General features: G+C 42.7%; 1 protein-coding gene across 4 annotated transcripts in view; it reads right to left on the bottom strand.

Annotated features, from left to right (window-relative positions):
* Nucleotides 1–18,314, bottom strand: part of atrx (ATRX chromatin remodeler) — a 238,029-nt gene that overhangs the window by 174,397 nt on the left and 45,318 nt on the right. For 3 of the 4 annotated variants that reach the window (XM_043704988.2, XM_043704986.2, XM_087991918.1), the window contains one exon: nt 1,814–1,866. In XM_043704988.2, coding sequence (XP_043560923.2) covers nt 1,814–1,828 — 15 coding nt within the window. In that variant the 5' untranslated portion in view covers nt 1,829–1,866. Of the gene's footprint in view, nt 1–1,743; nt 1,867–18,314 lie in introns of those variants that run through there. The other variant, XM_087991919.1, reaches the window with a different exon arrangement.

Consider the following 18,314-nt stretch of genomic DNA (forward strand, 5'->3'; position numbering starts at 1 on the left):
GAAGTTCGCAATCGTGACAGAGTAGGAAAGTCCATTAGAGCTGGTGAGGATTGTTTAATACAATGTGTTAGGGCTCTCATGGGACACAGATTCCAAAGTTCTGGGAAGAAACTGAAGAATTTTTTTTAGAATTCAATCAAGACGCTTTTCAAAGCTTTGTATTATAAATGGTAGAAACAAACAAAACAGAGGCCAATGCTATATTCATAGGAAATGTTTAGTTACTTAAATCCTCTAGATCACATTATGGCATCCATCTTTTCTCAGAGATTATGATTCCCCATATCTTTCTCTAAGGCTATCTAAGCCAGCAGTTGCTATTAATAAATTTTCTCAAGCATTGAGTCTTGCTGAAAAATTGCAGAAATACTGATATACAAAAAATGTACTTATGAATTAAGATTTTTCAAGCTCATTCAATAATCATCAATTTAAAATTTTCTTGCAAATGAAATTATTACTGTTGGCCCCACACAATTCTCCTGACACCTAACCCTACCTAATGCAAAAATCAAGAGTGCACACAAACCAACCATGAAGTCTCTCATAGTTACTGTTTAGAAAAGGAAGTGAATGGATGAGTGTCCTTTGATATCTCTATTATTAATTAAGCAATATGACTATTCACCAAAATATCCACACAGTTAATTTTTGACTCCCAAATGAAAACAAAGCACAGATAGAAATTGTAAACGCTCACTGCATTGGAATTCTATCAATTGTGAATAACATTGCTACCAAAAATTCCAACAAACTCAGATTGTATAGCAATGGTATAACTTGATATGTATTTTTAAAAACAGGAATAACTCTCCCAAAATAATACTTTGCCCCCAACTGCCCAAGATGAGAGTAGCAGTGGTGGGAGGGGTGGGATCACTGTTTCAAGCTTGGAACCATTTCGACTTTTATACCTTAACCCTTATGACTCAGATAGAGCTCCTTTTTGCTAAAATGTATACAGAGACAGCTTATTCAATTTTGCTTACTAACATGCCAGATTTTTATTTTGAAAACCCAGCCTTGCAGAGTGTTTTGCTTCGAGCAGATAGGGTGGAAAGTCTTTTGCAAAACATTCAAAATATTACATATGTTTGTCTAACTTTCCAGGATGTATCTTAATCTTTGCCACAAAGGAATACAATTCTACAAAACAGGGAAACCCTTTATTCTGTCCTAAGCAGCAAGTCTAAGGGAAGAATAATTGATCTTGTCTTCCACAATTTATACTTTTCCTATTTAAGATACAAGGTAGATGGGTCAACTAAATGGGCAAGAACTTAAATGTGCCTTAAAACTTTAGTCTTATTACCACAGATGTGGAGAAGCTAATAGAATGCAAAAGAGCAAGAGAAAAGAAAATTAATTAATTGAAATAAAATGGCACCACAAGTTCTAAACAAACAAAATCATTAAATTCACAGGACCTGTCTGCAAAGAGAATATCCATAAAGTAACTACACTATGTAAAAAGCACACAGAGACAGTACTAAAATTATCAGCATGATGCCAACAGATGACCCGGAACATTGCAGACGGTGCGGAAAAAAGAAAAATTATTCAATTCATTCCTACACAAATAAAACAAAAACTCTGTGGAATAAAATTAAGTACCATTTTATATTGACATTCATTTTGATTCAGAAGTATGGGATGAAGTTTTGGATTAATTGAATGTACCTAAAGTTTGCTAGGTAAGTAATCTGAAAGTGATGAAACGACAACTTAAATCCAATACTCAACTAGAAGCTGGGAGATTTGCCCAATAAAGTTTTTACGTGCATTTCTTTGGCAGAGCAAAACTGGAACAAACCTCTTTATCCTCCATATGTGATGAAGTGGAAATTACAGTTATGTTCCCTTTACCTGGGGGGAAAAAAAACCAAAAAGCAATTAACATTCAGTCAGAAGACTTGCTAAAAATGCATAAATTTGCTAAAACTAAAGCAACCTTTGAGAAGGTACTTGATAAATAAAGTTCGCTAACTCAAAATTTAATTTTAAAAGAATTGCTTGGGGGAGATTATAAAGTCAGTAATAGTAACTAACTCAATGATTTAATCTGTACACCATGTTAACAACAATTGTATTTCACTTGCCTTAAAATGCCTGGTGTACAAACAATTTGTTGATAAAACTGTCACTTATGCAACAGATATGAGTAAGTTGATTGATTAAAAACATTCCCTAAAAAAAAAAGAGGGAATACAATTTGCATGGAGCATGTGCATTCCGGCCTGAAAGCTAACTTGAAAGCTTGCATGGAGTTATTAGCAAAGTCTGTTTTCTAGATGTACAGTGATGGCCTCAAGTATACACACCTGATGTATTATGTTAGAATGGCTTGTTGCTTAAAAACAGTACAGAAACATTTATTCAATTCTTATGCAATTAGCAACATAGACCATTAAACTGATCAGAAATAAAGCCCAAATTTCATACAAGTGGAAAGGTGAAAACTGCTTGTGCCCTCGGTTCCACTATCCCAATTGCTCCTCTCCTGAGCTCTCCAAAAAGAGACATAAAAAAGGGCATGCACTTCTTTAGTATCAGATGATGCTTCACTGAAACAGACCCTTCGGTCCAACTTGCCCATGCCAACCAGATATCCCAACCCAATCTAGTTCCATCTGCCAGCACCCGGTCCATATCCCTCCAAACCCTTCCTATTCATATACCCATCCAGATGCCTTTTCAATTCTGCAATCATACTAGCCTCCACCACTTCCTCTTGCAGCTCATTCCAGACATGGACCACCCTCTGCGTGAAAAATTTGCCCCTTAGGTCTCTTTTATATCTTTCACCTCTCACCCTAAACCTATGCCCTCTAGTTCTGGACTCCCCCAACCCAGAAAAAAGACCTTGTCTATTTATGCTATTCATGTCCCTTATGATTTTATAAATCACTATAAGGTCACCCCTCCGCCTCCGACATTCCCGCCCCAGCATATTCAATCTCTCCATATAGCTCAAATCCTCTGAACCTGGCAACATCCTTGCAAATCTTTTCTGAACCCTTTCAAGTTTCACATCTTTCCAATAGGAAGGAGACCAAAATCGCACTCAATAGTCCAAAAGTGGTCTAACCAATGTCCTGTACAGCCGCAACATGACCTCCCAACTCCTGTACTCAATACTCTGACCAATTAAGGAAAGCATACCAAACCACCACCTTCACTATCCTATCTATCTGCGACTCCACTTTCAAGGAGCTATGAACCTGCACTCCAAGGTCTATTTGTTCAGCGACACTCCCTAGGACCTTACCATGAAATGCATAAGTCCTGCTAAGAATTGCTTTCCCAAAATGAAGCATCTCCCATTTATCTAAATTATACTCCATCTGCCATTTCTCAGTCCATTGGCCCATCTGATCAAGATCCCATTGTAATCTGAGGTAACCTTCGTCACTGTCCCCTTCACCTCCAATTCTGATGTCATTTGCAAAACTTACTAAACTATACCTCTTTTGCTCGCATCCAAATCATTTATATAAATTACGAAAAGTAGTGGACCCAGTACCAATCCTTGTGGCACTCCACTGGTCACAGGCCTCCAGTTTGGAAAACAACCCTCCACCACCACCACCCTCTGTCTTCTACCTTTGAGCCAGTTCTGTATCCAAATGGCGAGTTCTCCCTGTATTCCATGAGATCTAACCTGGCTATCGGTCTCCGATGGGGAACCTTGTCAATTGCCTTACTGAAGTCCATATACATCACATCTACCGCTCTGCCCTCATCAATCCTCCATGTTACTTCTTCAAAAAAACAATCAAGTTTGAGAGACATAGTTTCCCCACACACAAAGCCATGCTGACTATCCCTAATCAGCCCTTGCCTTCCCAAATACATATGCATCCTGTCCCTCAGGATTCCCTCCAACAACCTGCCCACCACAGACGTCAGGCCCACTGGTTTATAATTCCGTGGCTTTTCCGTACCACCTTTAACAGTGGCACGTTAGATAACCCAGAGTCCTCCGGCACCTCACCTGTGACTACCGATGATACAAATATCTCAGCAAGAGGCCCAGCAATCACTTCCCTAGCTTCCCACAGAGTTCTAGGGTACACCAGATCAGGTCCTGGGGATTTATCCACTTCTATGAGTTTCAAGACTTCCTCCCCTGGAATATGAATGTTTTTCACCATGTCACCATCTATTTCGCTATATTCTACATCTTCCATGTCCTTTTCCACACCAAATACTGATGCAAAATACTTGTTTAGTATCTCCCTTATCTCCTGCGATTCCACACAAAGGCCGCCTTGCTGATTTTGGAGGGGCCCTATTGTCTCCCTAGTTACCCTTTTGTCCTTAATGTATTTGTAAAATCCCTTGGGATTCTGCTTAACTATTTGAGAAAGCTGTCTCACATCCCCTTTTTGCCTTCCTGATTTCTCTCAAGTATATTCTTACTGCCTTTATACTCTGCTAAGGATTCACATGATCTATCCTGTCTATATCTTACATATAGCTTCCTTCTTTTCTTAACCAAACCCTCAATTTCTTTAGTCATCCAGCATTGCCGATACCTACCAGCCTTTTCTTTCACCCTAACAGGAATATACTTCCTCTGGACTCTCGTTATCTCATTTCTGAGGGCTTCCATTTTCCTGCCACCCCTTTACCTGTGAACATCTGAGCCCAATCAGCTTTTGAAAATTCTCGCCTCATACCATCAAAATTGGCCTTCCTCCAGTTTAGAACTTTAACTTTTAGATCTGGTCTATCCTTTTCCATCACTATTTTAAAACTAATAGAATTATGGTCGCTGGCCCCAAAATGGTCTCCCACTGACACCTCAGTCACCTACCCTGCCTTATTTCCCAAGAGTAGGTCAAGTTTTGTACCCTCTCTTGTAGGTACATCCACGTACTGAATCAGAAACTTTTGTTGTACAGACAAAAAAAATTCCTCTCCATCGAAACCCTTAACAGAAGGCAGTCCCAGTCCATGTTTGGAAAGTTAAAATCCCCTACCATTACCACCATATTATTCTTACAGATAACCGAGATCTCCTTCTAAATTTGTTTCTCAATTTCCCTCTGACTATTACGGGGTCTATAATACAGTCCTAATAAGGCGATCATCAGTTTCTTATTTCTCAGTTCCACCCAACTTCCCTGGATATATTTCCGGGAATATACTCCTTCAGTACAGCTGTAATGCTATCCCTTATCAAAAACGCCACTCCTCCTCCTCTCTTGCCTCCCTTTCTATCATTCCTGGAGAATTTGTAGCCTGGAACATTAAGCTGCCAGTCCTGCCTATCCCTGAGCCATGTTTCTGTAATTGCTATGATATCCCAGTCCCATGTTCTTAACCATGCCTTGAGTTCATCTGCCTTCCATGTTAGGCCTCTTGCATTGAAATAAATGCATTTAATTTATCAGTCCTACTTTGTTCTCTGTTTGGCTCAACCTTGTTGTCAACTGTACCAGTCTCAGATTGAAATCTTTCCTCACTATCTCCTTGGGTCCCACCATTTTTGAAATGGGGATAGCCACATAAGATTCCTGCACTACCTGCTACCTCCCTTTACCTTTCCTGGACTTAACCCATCTATGTGACTGTATCTGAGATTTTACCCCCTTCCTATAACTGCCATCCATCACATCCCCTTACCTTTATAAATTCCTCTGCCTCTACAACCAATCCATTCGATCTGATAGGATTCGCAACCAACGGCAGTAACCTGTAAACTCTCTCTGAACTCCCACATCCAACAAGAGCAGATCACTCTAAAGGCCATTTTTGCTTCTTTCAATCTACAGACCTCACAGCGCCAGAGACCTGGGTTCAATTCCCGCCTCAGGCGACTGACTGTGTGGAGTTTGCACGTTCTCCCCGTGTCTGCGTGGGTTTCCTCCGGGTGCTCCGGTTTCCTCCCACAGTCCAAAGATGTGCAGGTCAGGTGAATTGGCCATGCTAAATTGCCCGTAGTGTTAGTTAAGGGGTAAATGTAGGGGTATGGGTGGGTTGCGCTTCGGCGGGGCGGTGTGGACTTGTTGGGCCGAAGGGCCTGTTGCCACACTGTAAGTAATCTAATCTAATCTAAAATAGCACTGTCTTATTCTTCGACAAAACACTGCTCCAGGTTAAATTAATACTTATGGCTTATATTTTATGTTTAATCAAGAGAGATAACTCAATACAACATATAAATCAAGAAAGAACCCACTCTACTCACTGCTGCAGGCTTATTTTAATGCCATGCTTATAATCCACTTCTGATTCTGTGCTGTGACCTCTCCCACACCGATTCCTCCAAGATCAGTTATGAATTTCACTTTTTAAAAAATTTTCCCAGATGCACTACGATGTCCAGCGATACAAGAATTCAACAGCAGAGACAGTAATTGCTAACCATATCAGTTAGCAATGTGGGTTTCTTTCTCTCTCTCGCACTGACCTCACCATGTGCTTTCTTTGTCTGTTCTTTTCCCTTTTAAAAGTGCTGCTGTTTTGACTCTTTTTTTCCTCCAAAGTTCCAAAACAACGCAAGAGCATATAAAACAGTAATTGTTGCTCCTTGAATTTAAGGAAATCACCTCCAACATCTAAATTTTTTCCCCAACCTCCATCTTGGATTACCCAGAATCCAAAAGATCAAAGATTAGTAAAATACTGGAAAAACCTCCATCATTCTATACCTTGCAATGGAGACTTATGGCACAATATTATTTGGCAATTTAAGTGCTAAAGTAGATGGAAGCGTGTTGCTTTGAATTTCAATCGTATATCCACACGTGAGTTATGAAGGGTAAGATTTAGATTCACGAATTCTGAACATGATACAAGATTGTCTATATATTTGCTTATATGCAGTAAAATAAGATAACAGTATAGAAGAAAAAGTAGGTTGAGGGTAAAAAGTTTAATCTATTTCTTATAAGTGTAATAAGACTGTTTCCAATAATTCTTATATACTGTAAAAACAAAACTGATTTTTCCTCAGTTACTATACCATCCTCCACACTTCCTCTGGCAGCTCATTCCATACATGCATGTTAGCAATGTGGAAGGTGTATCTTGATACACATGAATGGGAGGTGAACAGATTAATAGAAACTGCACATGAGCAATAAGGTCTGAAGAAGGATTAGAATTGCTATAGGCTTGGTGGGTTGAAGGGCAGGTTCTTGAAATTCTTTGAGGTGATAGATAAAGGACAGCTAGTGAGTATGATAGATTTAGATTTCTAAATGGCCTTTGACAAAGTGCTATAGAAGGAGGCTGTTAACTAAGATAAGAGCCCATATTGTCAGAGGCAAGTGTGGCATGGATAGAGGATGGGCTGTCTAGCAGAAGACAGAGTTCGAATAAAAGGGGCCATTTTCAGGACGGCAACGGTGATTGTTCCTCAGGAGCACTGTTCAAACTGCAACTATTGAGTTATATAGTAACAAAATGGATGAAGTAACTGAGGGTTCGTTGCAAGGTTTGCAGATGACACGAAGATAGATGGAGGAGCAGATAGTGTTGACGAAGTGGTGAGGCTGCAGAAAAACTTGGACAGGCTAGACGAGTGGGTGGCACGATGGCACAGTGGTTAGCACTGCTGCCTCACAGCTCCAGAGACCCGGGTTCAATTCCCGCCTCAGGCGACTGACTGTGTGGAGTTTGCACGTTCTCCCCGTGTCTGCGTGGGTTTCCTCCGGGTGCTCCGGTTTCCTCCCACAGTCCAAAGATGTGCAGGTCAGGTGAATTGGCCATGCTAAATTGCCCATAGTGTTAGGTAAGGGGTAAATGTAGGGGTATGGGTGGGTTACGCTTCGGCGGGTCTGTGTGGACTTGTTGGGCCGAAGGGCCTGTTTCCACACTGTAATGTAATCTAAAAAAAAATTAAAAAATGGCAGATGGGATACAATGTAGGAAAATGTAAGGCTGTGTACTTTGGTAGGGATAATAAGGTGCAGGTTATTTTCTAAATGGGAAACACTTTGCAAATCTGAAGCGACTGGAGAGTCTTAGTCCAGGATTCTCTTGAAATTTACAGAATAAGTAGAGGGCTACAAAGAATGGAGCAATCTTTCATTAGTACTTTTCAGATAGGTATTGAGTGTACATTAAACTGCCCAAAGCATTTGTGGAGCAAGAAAGCAAGACCCTAGCACTTAAAGAAAATACAAGCAACATAGTAAAAAGGGAATACAGCAGTCTTACTAGCTTTCAAAGCAACCTGCTCTTGTGAACAAGCATTTAAAGAACTTGCATGCAGATGCTGCAAACTATTAGGAAGGTAAATTTTATGTTGGCCTTCAAAACAAGGGGGATTTGAGTGCAGAACATATCTTAAATGTTATAGAACTTGTTAAGGCTGCACATCTAGTGCTGTGCAGAGTTTTGGTCTAAGGAAGAATATACAGACCATGGATACAGTACAAAGGAGGTTCACCAGACTAATCCCTGGGATGAGAAAGTGAGGTCTGCAGACGCTGGAGATCAAAGTTGAAACTTTATTGCTGGAACAGCACAGCAGGTCAGGCAGCATCCAGGGAACAGGAGATTCGACGTTTCGGGCACATGCCCTTCCTGAAGAAGGGCATGTGCCCGAAACGTCGAATCTCCTGTTCCCTGGATGCTGCCTGACCTGCTGTGCTGTTCCAGCAATAAAGTAATCCCTGGGATGGATGACGGTCTCTTAAGGAGAGATTGAGAAAACTGAGTCTGTATTCTCTAGTTTTGAAGAATGACAGCATGACAGACAGAATGCTTCCGCTTGCTAGTGAGTCTAGACTAGGGACAGTTATTTTCAACCTGGAGAAGGAAGAAATTCTTCATTCAAAGGTGATGAATCTTTGAAATTGCCTACCAGAGATGGCTGTGGAAGTTCAAATCATTGATAATGTTCAAGATAGAAATTAATAGATTACTGAAAATTGATTACATCAAGGGTTATGGAGGTAATGCAACATAAAGTGGCACAGAGGAAGATCAGCAACGATCCAACACAATGCTGCAGATCAATAGTTAGGCTAAAAGAAACATGAGTAGGCAAATTGTTTCTGCACCTTGCTGTGGCAGAACCAAACTTTCTAAAAAGAAAACAGCGACAGGATACGACAGGTGATCTGCCAGGCCGAGGGTAAGGCATGTTTGGTTCCCTTAAGATTCTTACACACTTTATGCAACTGCAATACGCCAACTTCTGTAAACAGTCCCAATTTATTTCAGCAAATACCAGATTTTAGAGGTTCACTTAACACTCTTCGCGATGCTTGCGGAGTGTGTCGAGTGGGGCTCTCCAAACAAGGAAACCGTCCATGCTTTAAACAGGGTTTTACATCACAGTCAGTCAAGCAAACAAGACACAACCCCTGCCATTCTCCATAGTCACATGCCACCCAAAAATAATGTAAAGTGATTAGATTATTTCCAGAAACAAGATGTGATTAGATTATTCATTAAAACTGTGCGTGATTAGGTTATTTCTCAAACTGCAGCATTTACAGAGTATGATTAGATTGTCACATCCTGCCTGGAAGACAGAAAAACATTCCTCCCCCCCGCCACCCTTAATCCTCTTTGTCTTTTAAAAATAATCAAATTTATCATGTTCCCAATGTACAACGGAGTTCCTAAGAGACATTTATTCAGTTGCCTTTGTCATGAACAATTTGAAGTAACTCCTATTATCATTGTAGCTTTTTACTCTCAAAATGTCCATCTTATTCTGCACAAAAACACTTCTGCCCATATTCATGATCATATAATCAACTTCACTTACAATAGCTTCTCCACTCTACAACCTTTATGGTCACATTCCATTATTCTCCTTTGAACTCAATTCCTTCGAGTCTGCCCCTTGAAAATGTTCTCACTCACCATCACAATCAAACTTCCAAAATGTTGTCCACCCATGTGGCATAGCTGCAGATTTACTCATCCATTAACTCAGCCCCTTCTTTGATGTACAGCCCCAATATCTACCATTCAGATCATTGCCTATTAGTACAGTCGTCACTCTCACATGTTGCACATACCTAGCACACAACCAGCTTAGTCATCCATAGACAAAACTATCTTGATCAATTTAGGTGTTACACACAGAGATAAACTGAAATCCCCATTCCCTTTCTTTACCATCTATAATTAGTGCAGCTTAGTTTTGGAGAGACTGACACAGATATTAAAGGGCTAATGTGCTCCGCTGACCTGCAGGAAATCATGTCCCGAGGCTAGGGTGGTATGTCTCAGTCTTACAGGTAGAATGTCAGGAATTTACATTCCCATTCCTTGCTATTCAGAGCCATTTGCATGGCCACTTTCTAGTTATTCAGAAAAAATAATTACATTATCACCCCTTATTCAGAAACAAAGAAGAACATTGCAGTTGAAATAATTCACAACAGACTCGGCCATTAAGGGATGATTCACATTACATTGTTTCTGAAGATGATCAGATTACTGCATTGCGCCTTGAGTAGCATGGGACTGTTGGGGGGCACAGGGGTTGTCTTGTGGGCATTACTGGCTGTGATGTAAAGATTTTGTATAAAGGAAGGACTGTTCTCTTTGCTCAGGGAGATATTGACACAGCTCCACAAGCGAGAATGTGTATAAGCAGGCAGGGAAAGAGAGTTAAGTTTGAGTTTTGTGAAACAAGAGGCTCAGCTAAGCAGGACTCAGATCAGATAAGCACCTGCAGTTAACAATGGGGTGCTGGAGGCAAGGGTACTGGGTTAACAAGGTGAATACTATTCATTATGTAGAGCCATACTGGAAGCTTTCAGTATGCAAGGTAAGCTAACAAGGGTAAAAGTACCCATTGTATGAATCTAGTTAACAAGGTTAAAAACATTCATTGTATAACAGTAAAAGGGCTTGGTCTCTGCTACTGACATTTGCTAATGGTAACGATCACCCAATTAATATGGATGTTGCCTTATCTGGATGCTCCTCCCTGTAAAATGATAAGATAGTTCATTGAGAAACTGCTATTCCAGAGAAGACAGCAAAATCATTTCTGTGCACATGGGCGATGGTTCTCTCTCCCTCAAGGGCCCAGAATAAAGATGAAGGAGGTAAAATTACTGTGTCTCTGAGCTTTTTGCATCGACTGATGGGGGGCGGGGGGAAGAAAAAAAGAGAGAGAACGGGACGACACAAGCCTTGCGAAGTGTGTTAAAGGGTTTCTCCAGAAAGTTTATACTGTACTGTGCTTGATAAAATTTTGGTTGTTCACAAAGGTTGGCAGGTTACAATTGCATCAAGTTAAGAAACTCAATAAAAAGAACATTTGATGGCAGCAATGGGATTCCAACATATACCGAGCTTCTAGGTGGACTAAATAAGTGATTGTCTGAGTGCCTGTTGCATGAGACGGATGGGCCCACAAGATAAGATTTACCTTGATCTCTCTCCTTAACCTACCACTCAGTTGGCCCCTCGTCCTCTTGGACTCTGTAGTGACGGAATCTCTGAGGTAACTTATGCACTTGCACGCCAACGAGTTCACCTTTAGAATCACAAGTTACTGGGAAAGGAGGTTACAGTTCCCCTGGAAAAAGGAAGGAGAGTCCTCTACTGGTGAGGTTTGAGGCTCAGGAGCATAGTAATTTTTTATTTTTTGCACTGTGTCTGTTTCTATCACCCTGTCTTAGACTGGTTGTTAAGGGTGGAAACTCTCCCACACACAGGTCAGGACCCTTAAGTGGATGTGAAGATTACAAGCACTGGACTCGGGTTGAGGTCCCAGAACAGAGTGCAATATAAAAAATAACTGCTGTGCTTGTCTCTACCGCCGTGCCTTAGACCAGTTGTAAAGAGGGGAAATCTCCTATGTGAAAATCAGGGCCCTGAAATGGGTATGGAGACAAAAGGCACAAGACTAGTATATAGAAATAAGTAGGAAGTTCAGACCTTTAAAAAAAAGGGACAAATATTAGATAAGTTGGGTCGGGACCCCTTTGCTTGGATGACCCCCAAAATGAGGAAAGGTTTAGGCACCTGTCAGGATGCTAAAATAACGAAGGTGAGAAATGAAATTTGGTTGCTGGGAGTGAGAATGTGTATAGGGTATACACAGGCAGGAAAAGAGTTAAGTCTGAGTTTTGTGAAACAAGAGGTTCAGCTGCGCACAACTCAGATCAGATAAGAACTTACAGTTAACAATGTGCTGGAGTCAAGGGTAAGGGGTTAACAAGGTGGAAAGGCATTCATTATGTTCAGCCACTTAACATTGTTGGAAACATTCAGTATGTAAGGTCAGTTCAACAAGGTGAAAAGTATTCATTGTGAAGTCAGTTAAGGTTAAGAACATTCACTGTGTAACAGATGGCTTAATTCAAAGTTTGTGAGAAGATTTGTAGCTCGGGTGCTCGTTGTTGTGGTTCTGTTCACCGAGCTGGGAATTTGTGTTGCAGATGTTTCGTCCCCTGTCTAGGCGACATCCTCAGTGCTTGGGAGCCGCCTGTGAAGCGCTTCTGTGATGTTTCCTCCGGCATTTATAGTGATTTGTATCTGCCGCTTCCGGTTGTCAGTTCCCGCTGTCCGCTGCAGTGGCCGGTATATTGGGTCCAGGTCGATGTGCTTATTGATTGAATCTGTGGTAAGGAGAGATCAGCCCTCCTGGTGGAAGCTCCCGTCCACCTATAGCATCAACCAGGATTGATTTAGAACATAGAACAGTACAGCACAGAACAGGCCCTTCAGCCCACGATGTTGTGCCGACTACTGATCCTCATGTATGCACCCTCAAATTTCTGTGATCACATGCATGTCCAGGAGTCTCTTAAAATGTCCCCAATGACCTTGCTTCCACAACTGCTGCTGGCAACGCATTCCATGCTCTCACAACTCTGTGTAAAGAACCTGCCTCTGACATCCCCTCTATACTTGCCTCCAACCAGCTTAAAACTATGACCCCTCGTATTTCTGCCCTGGGAAATAGTCTCTGGCTATCGACTCTATCAATGCCTCTCATTACCTTTTTTACCTCAATTAGGTCCCCTCTTCTCCTCCTTTTCTCCAATGAAAAAAGTCTGAGCTCCCCATATTACACTGTTTGTGAAGAATGGAATTAAAGAAAAAGGCCTGGGATTCTTAGCACACTGTTTACAGCAGCAATCAGACTTGAGTGTCACTGACATACCCCCAACAGCTGACTGAGGGGGAATTTAACTTTCTTCCAAGCCCCTTCACCATAGCAGGCATACTTTGCCACCATCAACCCCGACATGATCCCTTGAAAGAACCCTTTCTCCATCTCTGGTCACCCTTTAAGCATGAAGTAGGATACACCCCCGTGGAGCCTATAGATATCGAAATTATACCGGGGCAAAACCGCCTTCAATATCCCAGTAGCCCCTAAGACCAGAAGCAATAGAAGAGATATCAATATTGACAGTCATTCCTCCAACAAGGCATTCTAGTTCCCTGCCAATCACCCTGCAACACCCCCATTCGACCTGTCCCAAAGCCAGGATGCTCAGAATGGAAATTAGTACAGGATCTCAGGCAGACCAATAGAATCACCCAGCCTTTACACCTGGTCGTGCCAAACCCTGCAACGATTCTCAGCAGCATCCCCACTAGCGCCTGCATTTTCACCCTGGTTGACCTACAGCATGCTTTCTTCACTCTCCCTCTAGCAGCAGATTCCCAATATTTGTTTGTCTTTACCTTCAAAGGTCAGCAGTACACTTTGGAAACTCTTCCCTCAGGGATTTGTCCATTTGCCTACTTTATTCTGCCAGGTATTGCACAAGTAGCTTTCGAAGTTTCAGATTTTGGGTGGCTCCACCATTGTCCACTATGTTGATGACCTGCTCCTAACTGGTCCTTCAGAAACTGCTAGCTTTACAGATAACAACTGTCTCCAGAACACCCTCCATTCTTGGGGGTATGTCATACCAGCCAGCAAAGTGCAGCGCACCTAGCGCCATGTCTTATGCCTTGCGCAGTGCTTCTGACTGACACAGTTAACCTCAAAATGTATCACACCCATCCTAGTGACTCCTCTGCCTACAAGCGCCAAGCAAATGTGTGCTTTCTTAGGCCTAGTTAACTGCCGCTGATAGAGGCAATGATACCAGCAATGGCAATGCCAGAGCTGACAAAGACACAGCAATGGGTCGCAATTCTCTCGTGTCCTCTGGGAACTGGCAGGCACTAAATCATTCACCTACCTTGAAAACAACAGGCATACCAGACATTGTCACTGTGCAGTGTTTGCAGGGAGAACGCCGCTGACTCAAAAACAAATATTGAAGATGCATGAGTGTTCGCACTCTGCATCAAAAAGCCTCTGGATCACTCCAGCTGGTCAAGTTTGTATACCTGATATTTTGTTACCAATGTTGATTCGCTGTCTTCATACTAATACCAACCTTGACAAGAAGGGAATGAGTTGATATCATATTGCGTACCTGATGACATCCCCGATTGGCCAAGGCAGCCCAAAAGCATGTCAAATCATGTTTAACATGTCAGCAAAATAATGCCAGTCAGGGGTGCAGTGTGTAACAGGGAGAACATCCTTCCCATGTGGTCCATTCGAATGTATCCAGCTTGATTTCACTGAACTGCCATAAGTACATTGTTATAAGTATTGACTTGTTATTATTGACATATTTAGTAGATGGATCGAAGCCTTTCCGACCACCAATAAAGCCTCAACGATGGTAACATTACTCCTGACAGAGATCATACCGAAGTTTGGAGTGCCTTGGTAGTTAGTTCAGACAAAATCCCTCCACTTTGTAGGGAAAAACGAACATCAAACTTTGTGAGGCTCTGCATACCCAACAGCAATTCCACTGGGCTTACCACCCTCAAGCAGCAGGAATAGTGGAAAGGGCAAATGGGATTCCTATAACTAAACTAAGTCAATGAAACTTGCCTCAACTGATTGAAGGTCTTGCCTTTAGCCCTGCATCACATTACCCTACACTCTACCACTGGACGATAGGCAGCAGAAATAACTTATGGCCAACCCAGGAGGACCCCTTGGGATGCAAACTCAAACCCACCCACCCATGTGGATTTAACTATTATGGGAGAGGAAATGCATAGATACTGCCAGCAGCTAATATAGTCCCTAAAGTCTCTCCTCGCATAGGGAAAGCATGCCTTCAGACCACCGACGGATCAAGATTCAGAAGACCAGAGTGAGCCGCCCCAGAGTACAAACAGAAGAACTCGTACTGACCAAAGACTGAGACACAGATGGAAAGGACCATTCCAAATGCTCCTGAAGACACCAATGGCAGTCAAAGCTCAAGGACAGAGTCTCTGGCTCCACCTGTGTAACTGTAAACAACGGGCCTTTCAGATGGCCTGAAGACTGCACTCTCATTCTACGGTATCATGGCCACCGTCACAGTATTAGGCCTAGAGGACAATTTGTTTTATAAGACTTATACTTTTGCATGGTAAGTGAACTGTGTATAACCCATTTACCCAGTCAGTAGAAGCATTATTTGTAGCCAGTCTTGGGTGGAACCCCCTCAACCTATACATCATAGATACTTCACACACCCGTGTAGGTCAGAGTGGGAAGTTTAAAAGGATGTAATCGGAACTGTGCGTAGAGCTGATAGATTCAGATAAGACTCAGCCCCCTGGCTGCCCATGGAAAGAAATGGTACAACTTGCTATGATCCCATGAGCTATCCACTTTGCTTCTCAGTACGGGGGTAGAGGTGGGGCTGTGCCTACACTTTGGGTCCCACAAATACCTCTTGTGCCCAAAAACAATGTGCCCGCAGGCATTACCAGGCGAGCAGTGGAATATTCACCTGCACCAGGGCGACACGGTGGCTCAGTGGTTAGCACTGCTGCCTCACAGTACCAGGGACCCGGGTTCTATTCCAGCCTCGGGCAACTGTTCGTGTAGAGTTTGCACATTCTCCCAGTGTCTGCGTGGGTTTCCTCCGGGTACTCTGGTTCCCTCCCACAGTCCAAAGATGTGCAGGTTAGGTGAATTGGTCATACTAAATTGTCCATAGAGTTAGATGCATTAGTTAGGGGGAATGGGTCTGGGTGGGTTACTCTTCGGAGGGTCGGTGTGGACTAGATGGGCTGAAGGGCCTGTTTCCACACTTAGGTAATCTAATCTCTGACAAGGAAAGATGCTTAAATGTTACTGCAGGAAGGCAGTTCATTTGTGGGCATTGCAACTGAATCCATGTACGCTCAGCCTTTTGGTTGTATCCTTTTTATGATGACCATCTGATCTGATCAGGAGAAAACTCCAGTCAGGAGAGAAACTGGAGATATAAACAGGTTGCAACTGCCAGGCGGTGAAATTCTACCGGGCCAAAAGAAGGTTTGTGTTCCTTCTCAACGGGACCTTTACTACAGCCAGGTAAAAACAATGACTGCAGATGCTGGAAACCAGATTCTGGATCAGTGGTGCTGGAAGAGCACAGCAGTTCAGGCAGTATCCAACGTGCAGCCTTTACTACAGCTAGCCTGACTCTTCCTGTCCTGTTCGCTGTAGGGACTCCTCACTGTCCCATGTCCAGAGAAGGCACCGACCTGCTGCAAAATAGTAACCCAGCTATTAATCTGGAGCTTTGTGCAGATTGGAAGGACCCAGTGACTCTAGGCTACGGGTTCTTGAGGGCACTGTCCCTCAGAAGACTGGCGGGAACAATGACAGCAAAAAACCAAAATTATCTTATTTGTGGGTTAACCATCCTGAGAAACAGTACAATGAGGGCACTAGGCACAGTTAATCGAGAATTGGCGGAGTTGAGGCACTACGCAGAACAAACCAGACCCTCCAACCACAAGGGATGAACTCGGATTTCACCAGTTTCCTCATTTCCCCTCCCCCCATCTTGTCTCCGTCAAATCCATCGAATTCAGCACCGCCTTCCTAACCTGCAATCTTTTTCCTGACCTCTCCGCCCCCACCCCAGTCTGACCTATCACTCTCACCTTGACCTCTTTCCACCTATCACATTTCCGACGCCCCTCCCCCAAGTTCCTCTTTCCTACCTTTTATCTTAGCCTGCTGGACAAACTTTCCTCATTCCTGAAGAAGGGCTTATGCCCGAAACGTCGATTCTCCTGTTCCCTGGATGCTGCCTGACCTGCTGCGCTTTTTCAGCAACACATTTTCAGCTCTGATCTCCAGCATCTGCAGAGTCACTTTCTCCTCAGACTATTTATTGGCCCAACAAGGCGGGGATTTACAACAGTGGGGGGCAAATGCATCACCCAGGTTACGGATGAATCATATAACATAACCCATGCCAATCAGTCTATTCAGAACCAACTGGATAATTTTAGACAAGGGCTAAGATGGTTGGCTACGATGGCTACAGGGAGGATCCTATCTACTGCATGGGCTAGAGATTTTTGTTGTTATAAATCATTGTATGTTGTGTGCCAATAACTTGTTTAAGTACTGGCTGTAAGATTCTTAGGAATAAGATGGTAGTGCCTTTCTCATCGGGGCAGCACGGTGGCACAGTGGTTAGCACTGCTGCCTCACAGCGCCTGCGACCCGGGTTCAATTCCCGCCTCAGGTGACTGACTGTGTGGAGTTTGCACGTTCTCCCCGTGTCTGCGTGGGTTTTCCCCGGTTGCTCCGGTTTCCTCCCACAGTCCAAAGATGTGAGAATTGGCCATACTAAATTGCCCGTAGTGTTAGGTAAGGGGTAAATGTAGGGGTATGGGTGGGTTTCGCTTCGTCGGTGTGGACTTGTTGGGCCGAAGGGCCTATTTCCACACTGTAATGTAATCAAATCTAATCCATCTAGGTGGTTATCATAGCATGATAAAATGGCATTATGGATTAATTTGCTCCGCTGATCTGCAGGAAATTGGATGTCCCAAGGCAAGGGTTGGATGTCTCTGTCTTACAGATAGAATGTCAGGAATTTACTTTGCCATTCAGAGGCATTTGCATGGCCATTTCGTAGTTATTCAAAATAAAAGAATTACATTATCATCCCCTATTCAGAAACCAATAAGAACACTGCAGTTTGAATTCTGACTACTCCCTGAAGTTAAAAAGACTATTCACAACAGACTTGGCCATTAAGGGATGATTCACATTACATTGTTTCTGGAGATGATCAGGTCACTGCATTGCGCCTGGAGTGGCATGTGACTTGAGAGTGGATGGCTGGGAATTGTCATGTGCATTACTGACTGTGATGTAAAGATTTCATTATAAAAGGGCAGGTTCTTTTTGTTCAGGGAGATCTTTGATACGGCTCCACAATCCCTGCGAAGTGTGTTAAAGGGTTTCTCCAGAAAGCTTGTACTGTACTGTGCTTAATAAAATTTAGATAGTTCACATTAGTTGGCATGTTGCAGTTGCATCAAGTGTGTAAGAATCTCAAGAA

This window comes from Chiloscyllium plagiosum, unplaced genomic scaffold (assembly GCF_037043375.1).
Source record: "Chiloscyllium plagiosum isolate Xiang-an unplaced genomic scaffold, Cpla_swu_hap1 HiC_scaffold_11, whole genome shotgun sequence".
NCBI lineage: Eukaryota > Metazoa > Chordata > Chondrichthyes > Orectolobiformes > Hemiscylliidae > Chiloscyllium > Chiloscyllium plagiosum.